General features: G+C 42.5%; 1 protein-coding gene across 4 annotated transcripts in view; it reads left to right on the top strand.

The window, feature by feature from the left end:
- Window positions 1-11,133, top strand: part of btbd8 (BTB domain containing 8) — a 31,572-nt gene extending 20,439 nt beyond the window's left edge. For 3 of the 4 annotated variants that reach the window (XM_020609966.1, XM_020609964.1, XM_020609965.1), the window contains exons 13-19: window positions 1,332-1,464; window positions 2,410-2,471; window positions 3,247-3,757; window positions 4,370-4,457; window positions 5,797-5,921; window positions 6,007-7,962; window positions 10,236-11,133. In XM_020609966.1, coding sequence (XP_020465622.1) covers window positions 1,332-1,464; window positions 2,410-2,471; window positions 3,247-3,757; window positions 4,370-4,457; window positions 5,797-5,921; window positions 6,007-7,962; window positions 10,236-10,735 — 3,375 coding nt within the window. In that variant the 3' untranslated portion in view covers window positions 10,736-11,133. The remainder of the gene's footprint in view (window positions 1-1,331; window positions 1,465-2,409; window positions 2,472-3,246; window positions 3,758-4,369; window positions 4,458-5,796; window positions 5,922-6,006; window positions 7,963-10,235) is intronic. The other variant, XM_020609967.1, reaches the window with a different exon arrangement.
- Window positions 11,134-11,221: the final 88 nt, after the last annotated feature.

Below are 11,221 nucleotides of genomic sequence, written 5' to 3'. Positions count from 1 at the left end.
TTTCTCAGGTGTTCAAATACTTATGTTCAGCAGTGCAAGACAAATAAATTCTTTAAAAATCATACAATGTGATTTCCTGAATTTTTTTTTTTAATTCTGTCTCTCAGAGTGGGAATGCACCTACAATGTGAATTTCAGACCCCTCCATGATTTCTAAGTGGGAGAACTTGCAAAATCGCAGGGTGTTCAAATACTTCTGTTCCTCACTGTATTCATTCATTTTTCCTATTGTCAGCAAAAACCAACAAAGAACTTATCTTATTCCCCTGTGCTATGGACCTCCTTTGTTGTCACAAAAATTAAAAAAAACATAAGCGAATCATACCATTGCTCTGAGTGACATGTAACTTCATTACAATGAACATGGGCACAGCAGTATATTTTAAGTTCATTCCACATGTACACTGTCAAATGTACTGTTTACTCTAGTGTGAGTCATTTTCCCAAAACTATTAATCCAGAGATTATGTAGCCTTTTTAAAAAAGGTATACTATGTATATATATTTAAAGGTTTAGATCATTGGTAGCAATAGAATGGTGGTGTCCATGCTGGAAAAATTAGAAAGTAGTAAGTAAAATGTAGAAGTAAACAAACTGAGGCAGGACTGGTTTTGGTGTTTTCATTGGTTTGGCTGACAGCAACAAAAGTACAGAATATCTACAGTCTCCTGTAAATATCGAAGCAACACTCAGTGATCTGTGATTGTGAGTTGCTGCATTGCCATGTTTTGAAGAGGTGGCATATGGTAGTTAAGTATGTTTTCAATTGCACGAGTGAAATCTCAGATGCACTGTAAGCTTTGGTGAAGAGACTTTTAAGGCCAATCAGTCAGTGCTGTGCAAAACTGTAAAGAGAATGCAGTCTAATAAAGTTGTGTGAGTGAGGCATGCTAAGCTTGTGAGATGACATCTAGGGGAAAGTGACCTGGTTCCAGCTGTGTAAATACTGTACAGTACAGCAGAATAGATTAGGCCTAGGGGGTGCTGACGTGTGCCAGTGGCTTTCACTAATCTGCCTGTGTATCAGCTGGTGAGGAGTGTGTGTAGTTAGTGTGGTGGAGGAGGTAGGGATAGCTCCTCCCTACCTTCAGCCCTGTTTCTATAATCAGGAACAGGAGCTGACATCACTTTTGCTCAAGAGAGCTCAAATGGATTCTGCAACAGAAACAGAGGGTGAGGGAGAGACAGAGAAAGGGAGGGAGGGAGTGAGGGGGGAGTGGTATTTGTTGCCATGGTGAAAGGTTCTTCAACCTGCTGCTGATTTGCTTGTGCTGTAGCGCACCCCTTTCCATTCTTCTCCTCTCCCTGTCTGTCTCCTCTGTGCTGCCAGCAGCCGTTCAGGCAAGAGATTTGTACACTGCGCGGGCGGCTGTGGACCTTCCTGCTTCAGAGCTTTTACGCGGTCCGCCACACGCAGGGATGGGTGACTTTGTCATCCAAACACAGAGAAAAGATACTTGCAGGTAAGGAAGGGCATCTTTGCTATGAGCTCTGTTATTTTGCAGTTGCACACAGGGTATTCACGCTGCAGTGTGTGTGGATGTATGTGCTTTTTTTCCCCTACACAACCCAACCTAGTGCTGGTGCTGAAGCACTGCATCATTAGAGATGAACTGAAGCCCTTGGACCATATGCTGCTGTCTGATGTAACTCTTAATGGCTTCTTTCTATTCAGCTGCCTGGTCTCTATTAACCCATTTACTGTGTAGACAGTGCTGTTTTTAGACATTTTACCTTCTGAGCTGCCTTTTTAACTGTCTTGGGCAGACGAGTGTACGCTAACATGGTGAATGCACCAGGCGCGCCATGCTTGTTTTTCTTGGGTGGGAATGTAAGGCTGGATTCCTGTCTTTGTGGGTCTGCACATAAGAAACATCCACAAATACAAATATAATGATACTTCCTGACTGTTGTGCTGCAAATGTGTTTAAATGCACTGCATGAATAATTTATACAGCTGGTATCGATGCGTGCTTATTGCCAGTATAATCAGATTTCATCCCTCACATCAACTCACACCAAATGCTCTTTTTAAAATTGAGTAAATTTCTTTGAATTTGTTTTTGACTAAATAAGATGCATCATTAGGCACTGAAATTGTTTATATATGAAGTATATAATATGCCAGTTTTGTTTAAAATGGCGTTTATCAGACATGGCTGACTGATCAGTCCACTGATTTAATGTTTGTTTCCTTATGGTCAATGCGTGAACATGGTGTGAAAATGGAAATTTCTGAATGGAGAAAAATGGCTCCTGTACCTTGGATAATGAAGAGCCTAAGCAGTGCCTTGAAAAGAAAAATGGTACAGCCCTTTTCAGTGTTGTGCTAGGATTTGAATAATCTGTTGTGCAGGCAAGATACTAACTGATAAACTGGTGAATTCATTTTTACTCTGTTTTAACAGATGCTATTGATAAAGGGGATAATCGAAGACTTGGAAAGAAGCCGGTATTCACTAGCTCACAGGTAAGAATTGTTTGTTATTTAACAATTAGTTTTTTGTAAGGGTTTGTGTTTTTTACCAAAACCCACAAACCATTCCATTTTTATTTAATTAGAACTCTGACTTTGACTTATGTGATAATGTGAACTTCTGGAGCTGTTGTAGCTCATAGAAATCCATTTATGTTTATGCAATACCTGTCAGTAATTACAGTCTGTGGCCATCAGATGCCATACAAATGAAATGAGCAGCGGCCTCTCTAAGCAGACTTGTAGCTAGGATAAGCCTGGTTGAGGTGATCAGAGATGGGTTGTCAAGAAGTTTGGCATGAGAAGCTGAGAGCAACGGAGCTGCTGCAGATTTCCCAGCAAGCCAAAACAGAAGCTGTGCTTGTTTTTAGACTTTTTGAATTCTCTGAATCAGCAAAACAACTCACTGATGTAATTGTTCCACTAACACTAAAAGGCAATTAGGAGTTCTAATTTGCTGCTTTTTTTTTTTTGCAAAAGTTTACTAAATGAAATAAAGCAGTTATTAAAAGAAGAATAAGGCACAATTTCTTCTTTCCACTAACATCTGCTAAAAATGTCAAAGAAGTCAGTGGTTAGCCAAATAAAGAAAAACACAGTAGGACCTGCAGTGGTAGGATTTAGGTTGACTTGGAACAGACCAGCAGATCTAAGAGGTGCCAGTAGTAAATTGTACTATGCTACTCCGTTTTGTTTGACTGTCCACTGGTTATTTACTGATTAATCCAGTATAACAGTTATGTCACTAATGTGGTGTGTTTTCTAACAGCAAAGGGCTATAAAATGCCCTTCATCAGCTCCTGAGAGTCCTCCGGTGCAAAGGACCCTCTGGGTGTCCAAACACACTGCTTCTTCCTCCCATAGTGCTGCATCAGCCATGAAGTCTGATGGACTGGGGTCAGCTAACAAATCAGGAGATGGCCACACATCCAAGGCAAAGAATGTAAAGAAGGTAGAAGATCGAAGTGTAGCAGCAAAAGGGAAGGCAACATCAGCTGCCACACCAGTTGTCAGTGGCACTGCAGGGGCCAGGCGTGATCTAGCCTGTATGAGTAGTCCCAGAAGTTCTCATTTAGCTAAAGAGCCAGAAAAGAAGCCAAACTCAGGAGCTAGGTCTAAAACCTCTCCCCCGAGCTGCACATCTACAAGCCAAACAACAGGATTAAGGACTCAGAAGAGCTCGGCAGGAAAGGCTGACACCACCCAAGCTCAGCTCAGTGCTTCATCCACATCAGGCAGCGCCTCGCCAGAGAACGGTTCCAGCAACCACTCCATTCCAGGTTTACTCTCTTTATTGACTCTGACTGACATGAATTAACAATGTAGTACACCACTGCTGTCAAGCTGAGCCAGCTCCAGGCATAACACTTTGGCTAAAATATGAGAGGCCCTGTAGACTAATTAGTATGATGAGTGTTGTGCTATGGCCAAGAGAGTTCTTTGGAAACAAGGCCAGGGTCATGTATGAATGTAGATTTATGAGACACACAGCACATGAGGCTGTCCTTGGCACAGCAGAGGTCAAAGCCCTGTCCAGCTGTCCCACAGGAGGGTGGGACTGCTCAGTTTGAGCATTTGTGGTGAGGTTGGTCTTCAGGGGGTGGGGTAATCCTATCTCTTACCAGTGTTCATGGCTAAAGCAAGCCTCTGCTGTGTGTCCTGCGGTACAAGCACAGCATTGTGTGCCTGTACCGCACCCTGATGGTGACCCATTAAATGCCCTGTGATGTGTTCACATACACAGGGCATTATGCTACCCTTAAGATTAGTTGGTTTATTCTTTGGTAAATGTAGGGTCATATGTGTAATTTTATTTGATTGTTCTCAGCTGTCTGCCCTGACAAACTGCTATTTACAACAGCTGTGCATGTGGTTTATGCACTATGTTTTAGGCGCAAAGCCCAAACACCAGGCTAAGGCAGTGACCAGATCCCCACTGACAAAACCTCCTCAGAAACAAGATACAACAAAGACGAGCAGGTGAGCTTTACTCCTAGCGTGACTGCATGTCGCTTTGCTTTCTCATCACCCGTGTATTCAGTGAAATGCTAGGTGTAACATTTCAAAGGCTGTGGACTTAAGTGCTATTGTAGTACTTAAAAAATGTGATCAATGTGGAGCTCTGGGAGATTTTAAGGGTTCAGGGAGCAGTTTTGCTCCACACAAGGCAGTATTAACAAAACAAGGACAAAAATGACTGAGGAACCCAAGAGAAATCATGAACACCCAAATCCTGAGAAGTAGCTCATCAGTTTTGGTTATCTGGACAGATTGTCAAAGTAGCTGCAGTATGAACTTGAATTTTGTCTTTCAGTGGCATGCATCCTCACTTCAGCTTCACTATGACCCGTCCAACTGGCTATACAAGCTACTTGCCAATATACTGATTTATGTTTTTGCTGCTGTCAAGAGGATAAAGGCAGTTGAGTAGAGTTTTCTGACAAGCTTCTTATCTGTCCTTCAAAGATGTTAAAATGCCCATCTTAGAATCAGCATTATCCAAACTCCCTTTGTCATGGGAACACAGTAATATTTAATGCACTTGATGGAAAGCAATCCTATAAGTTAATGTAGCCAATAAATACCTGACACCCTCACAAAACACAACTTGCTTGGATGTTTGGATTGGCTTCATCTGAAAACAAACAGCTGGCCTTGTGGGAGAGGCGGGGTCCACCCTGGACAGGTCGCCAGTCTATCAGAGGGCTGACACTTAGAGACAGACAACCACACACATCCACACTCACACATGCAACCTAAGCTGCATGTCTTTGGACTGTGGGAGGAAGCCGGAGTACCCGGAGAGAACCCATACAAGCACAGGGGGAACATGCCCAATTATGTGTATAATAAAAAAAAAAAATGGAGGCGCTCTGGGGCGGAGTTGACTTTGGACTCCCCTCTAACCTAAATTTATGTTGTGAGACTTTCTTGTGAGAACTTTGTTTTTTGTTTTGTTTTGTTTTTTACCTGACCTGTAATATTGTTATAATATTGTTAAGTGTTGTTAAGATTTTATAAAACTGTACTTAAAGATGTCAGATAATGATTAGATTTCAAAATCCATCAACCTTGAGCACACAGCAAATCTCAGATTCTAAGAATGTGCTCTTTCTTCCTGTGTTCTTGACAAATGGGAGCGAAGACCGTGCCCCCCCTGCTGGTGTTAAATATAAATTCATGGTTTACATTCCCTGTAGCTGTGCTCATAAATGGTTTTATGATGATGTAAGATATGGATATTAATTAAATAAGATTGCGGTAAAAAGTTTGTGGGCACTTTGTTGTTTTATGATTTTGCCTGTTTCACTGATCACAGTCCTACCAATAAATCAAGTGTGAGAGAAAGTGGCAAAGTCAAGCTTGGTGCAGCAGAGAAAGCATCCACTGGTGTGACAGCAGCAAAAGCAGACAGCAAGGGAAGAGGGGCACTGGACCATCATGGTGAGATGTTCAAAGTCTGTTGAATTGAAAATGCCTTTCAATATGCTGTAGCTAGTATTAAAGTTCTGCTCTGTCTTTGGTTTAGTCTCCAAGCATGGGTCCTCCATAAAAAAGCCAGCTCCCCCCAGGAAAGATGACAGCAAGGACGGGTTGAAATCCTCAGCACCAAACAAAACAGGCAGCGAAGCTTCTAAAAAGACCACAAAACCTGTCTCAGTAAACGGAGCTCCATCTAAATCCAGTGCTAATCCAGCAAAAGCCTCTTCTGCCCCCTCCAAGCAATCTTCAGTAGTAGCTGCTAAGTCTGGACCAAAGCCAAAATGTCCTACTGAATTATCTACAGAGAAAGCTTCACCAAAATTTGGAGGAACTTCCAAGACCTCTGCTGCTGGTGCCTCCAAGAAATTAGGAACTAAAGCAAAAGAGGCATTGAATGATAAAAATTCAGAATGTAACACTGAGCTTGGTACAACAGAGAACACTGGTGATATCACAGACCATCAAGATATTATAGAGCCAGTGCCCTCTGACCAGCCTGCAGCACAGTCAGACAGCCAGGGTGGAGGGGATTCTCTGAGGCTTCAACTAGAATCAGGTCTTAAGCAGAGTCTTGAGAAGACTGAAACACAGTCAGGAAACACCAAAGACAGAGGAGATGAGAGCAGTGTCACACCAGAAGCTAGCAACATCCCTCATGTCAAACCTACTGACGCTGTTGCTTACAAACAGACCGAAGGGAGTAAAGTGAAAGAGTCTCCGAGTGGTGTCATCCCTTCTCATGTCAGTGGAGAGCAGCTTCTCGAGATCAGCTCCCCAAGTTCCCCAAAAGACACGGAACACCCCGTAGACACCCCCTGCAGCGTGGGAAGCACTGACACCCCCTTAGAGGACTCTTGGAGTGGCATTCACCATCAGGTCAGTCCAGAATCTGAGACGGGCAGCCCACACACCACTTCCTCTGACGACATCAAGCCCCGCTCAGAGGACTACGACGCTGGAGGGTCACAAGATGATGACTGTTCCAACGACCAAGGTGTTTCTAAGTGCGGTACCATGCGCTGTCATGACTTCTTAGGTCGCAGTAGCAGTGACACAAGCACCCCAGAAGAGTTAAAGATGTACGAAGGCGGAGCTGGGTTGAGAGTGGAGGTACGGCTGCGTGGGAGAGAGCCAGAGACCACCAGTGAGGAGGAGGGACTACGACAACGGCCTCGGTCCTGGTTGCAAAGAGATGAGGTTCCTGTTGAGGAGGAGCACTTGGAAGTCAAGGCTACTGTGACTGTGAAAAGCGTCCCCGACCACCAGCTTTTCTCCTCTGAGGAGGAGGAGGAAGATGATGATGAAGACGAGACGGAAGATGAAAGATCAGAGGTTGAGGTTATTCCAGGTCAGGCTCCACTGCCCCCAACTGAGGCCTTACCACACTTTCAGGGGATTGTCAACCTAGCGTTTGATGATGATGGTGTGGATCATGAGAATGACCAGCCTGACTACCAGGCACCCTCAAACTTCCACCGGTCAGTGCTGCTGTCTGTTGATGAGTGTGAGGAGTTGGGGTCAGAAGAGGGTGGCGTCCAAACTCCACCTCAGAAGCCCACTGTTGCTGTCACTCCCTGTGATGTTTTTGAGCCCGACTCTACAGCTCCCCGGTCCAATTGTGCCCCTTGCAGTGACCAACAGAACCACCTGCCGTGCAACCATGAAAAAACAGGAATAAAGGCCAAAACACACACAGAGGGAAATGAAGAAAACCCCTCTTTATTCCTTACAGCGATCCAGGAGCCTGTACAGGAGGAGAGGAATCCCATCCTGGTGGATGGTGTGAAGCCCAGCGTCCCTTCCCTGGACGTTGACACAAGAGAGCTCCCTCACCAGGAGCGCCCATGCCACCTGGATCTGCAGCACACTGAACAGTACAACGGTGGGCCATGCAAAAATCACACCAATCCCTCAGAAAACAAGAAGGCTGATTTACATCTAGACTTAAATGAGCCTCAGCTGACAGGGGACTCTCCTGTACATGCTGCACAATCACCAGCAGGTAATGTATGATCTATGGACCCTTCCTAGACCCAAATCCAAACCCATTTTATCTCCCCAAACTCCATCAGTGGAAGTATAGTTTACTCCTCCCCTTCCTAGAACGCACCTTTGTCCAATGTGTACCTACCCTTCCTTTACAGAAAGGATATTATTGAGCATACTAGTTTAGAAACTAGTTCTAAATACAAGTTCAAATTCAAATGCCATCATCATATTTTCCTAGCTACAGATTTACTCTCATCTCAACCCATTGATTGTATAGCTGTTGTAAATTTGAATTTGCAACACCAATATCCTTTTAAAGGTGGAGAATGGTCTTAAAACAATTCATCTAACCTGTACATTTAAACAACTGAACTACCTTAAGTCAGAGGCATTTACCTTGGTAACTCAGTTTACATAATAAATGGAAAACAGTGTACACTGATCATAGAATTGTATTTGTCATAAATAATTTGCCTTGTGACAAGGCCTGTGACATAGATATACCAGTGCACTTTTATGTACATAAAAACAAGATTTTTTTTGGATTATTTTTGTCATTTCTTTTATGCAGTGGAAAAGTCTTTGGCCTTTTTGAGCCATAAATGATTTGATATAGCTGAAGGTGCTATGTATAGCATTTTAACATCAACATAGCTTTGACATATTAATTGCAATTTGTTGGTATAATTAATATTACAGTCAGACCATTGTTGAGATCATTTTGTGTCATGTCAGTATTTTCTCTTAAAATTTAGACATTTCTCACAAACCCCAGTGTTCCTTTTTTCAGGCGATGTTGCTACAGTGTCTCTTTTTTTCTTGCTCTATGAATGTTGCTGCTGTTTTTGTTTGCTTTTTGTTGTTTTTGTTTTATTGTAAATGATAACTATGTTTTTCATTCGCCACCTGACTGCAATTTTGAGACACACAGACTTCTGGCTCTTCTTCTTTTGTGTCATAAGCACAAATAAATCCGGACCTCATGCTACACAGCGTCATTTGCAGTGTAGCATCACTATACACTGCTTGGCTTCTCAGTGGTGGTCTGCTTGTTTACAGTACTTACACTAACACCTCAAAATTCAGTGTAAAAGACGGGGTTGTTAAAATGCTATGTGCAGCGCCTTTAAAATTTCTGGGCAGGTAAATTTACAACCAAGTAATGTTTTCTGGAGAGAGACTACTTAACATAAAGGTCATATATAAAAGGTTTGTTCAAAATAGACAATGCTAAACTGCCACTGCTTCACAGAACAGTGTTTTATTCTGGGAAACTTTTCCTTTGCATCTCCCTGCTGTTTTTCTTCATTTCTGTTTGAGAATGTTCCTGAGTTTTGTGTTTTTTGATTTTTTTTTTTTTTTTTGCACTTCATACATGCATGCTGCTGTTAAAATGATTTGTCATTCCTCTGTGCCATCAATTTTGTGTTTTTATGATCCATTACCTTTTGACATACCTAATAGATATGTCTAGATACACAGATGTCTACTTTTTGAGAAAGATGTTTTTTGTCTAGAGGCTTTTGTTCAGTAGGTTTGTGTAGTGTCAGTAGTCTCTTCTGTAAAGTATGTGATGCACCTCTAGAGCAGCTGTCATGGTTCTGGCATGTCTCTCTTTTTTCACTATCATATTCAGAAAAGAAATCCTGCTGCACCATTACTGAGGGTTTGTCCCGATGCAAACGTAACATTTTTTTTGTTGTCACTATCAAACGGTTACCTTCATCCTTTTCCATTTGTTGAAAACAGAAGACAACAAGGAATGTCAAAAGCAGTTTGGTGGTGTGCCATCTCCTGTGCTGCTAAGTAAAGCACCGCTGCTTGCATACAGGTCTTTGTAACAATCTGCAAGTCTGTTCATTAGGTCTGTCCATTCAAAGACCGGCTCGTAAATCTCAAAACATATCACTGTTACTTAATGACAAATGCAAAGTTCACTGGTGCTGGCAATGCATGGCTTACTTTGTCTGAACCGGTGGATAAAGAGATGCATTCAGAAAAACATTCCCCTGTGCATTACCTTTAACGCAGCTGCCTGCCCTTGGCATCCATGTTTGATGATGATCTTTGAACAAATGAAAATAAAAATAATGGTAATGAGTGTCATTTAATTGACCATCAGGTGACCATTTTGTTGATGTCACTCTCTTTTAATTGACACAGTTGCATTAAAGGTAAACTCTCAACAATCTGTGTTATATTGTAGTTGGCAGTGACTGAAATGAAAAAAGAACTGTGGAGGAGTGAATCAGTTTGTCATTTTGCAGTATTGTCAATTGTTTTTAGGGGACAATGGTTGTGACAGATTGGATCAAAGCTGCAAACATGACCGCCGGCCATCCAAAGCCCTCTCTCCCATTTACGAGACGGATGCGGGAGAAACCTTTGAGCACTGCTTGGACAAGGACAGGAATGTTAAACTGCAGGCAGAAGAAGAACAGCAAGGAAGGGATGATGACAAAAGCATTGAGTTTGTAGAGAGGGACTGGAGCCTGCTCAGGCAGCTGCTCTCAGACCACGCGTCCAATCTGGGTGTCATAAACCCTGTGCCTGAGGAGCTCAATCTGGCCCAGTACCTTATCAAGCAAACACTGTCCCTGTCACGTGACTGCCTAGACTCACAGGCCTTCATGTCCCCAGAGAAGGAGACCTTTAAACGTTGGGCAGAGCTCATCTCACCCCTGGAGGATTCTTCCACTAGCATCACCGTGACCAGCTTCTCCCCAGAAGATGCTGCATCTCCACAGGGGGAGTGGACCATCGTGGAACTGGAAACGCATCACTGATTGAACAGAGGAGACCCTCTCAAACAGTTGCCTTCCCTTGGAACGTCTTTACATTAACTTTGTCTTAGTGTATTATAGTTTATAAGCGTATTCAGTCTCTGTTTTTATAATGTTTCTTTTCTGTATTCTGTGAAACTCTGGACATTGCAGCAGCTTATTTGCATTTCCCACTATGCCCTTAGTGGAGTGTTTCTTTACACAAATGGACTGTTACGCATGCTTATGAGATTTTTGTATGTTTGTTTATTTGATGTTGCTTTGAATGCTCTAGAAAAGAATAAGTATGACAAATCATTACTTTCTCATGGCAGTCTTCTGCTAATATGGTTGACTGAAGTTTCATAAAGAAAAATAATACTGGCCTAATGACTTGCATTTAGTGTTATATTGAAATAAAGGTTTGTTTCTAAAGAAAATGAGAGGAATGAAGTGCTCTTTGTTGTCCTGACATAGAGAGATTATTTGTTTTAGGGTCGTGGGTTACTT

This window comes from Monopterus albus, unplaced genomic scaffold (genome assembly GCF_001952655.1).
Source record: "Monopterus albus unplaced genomic scaffold, M_albus_1.0 scaffold103.1, whole genome shotgun sequence".
Lineage (NCBI taxonomy): Eukaryota > Metazoa > Chordata > Actinopteri > Synbranchiformes > Synbranchidae > Monopterus > Monopterus albus.
This window is presented reverse-complemented; position numbering and strand designations above follow the sequence as displayed.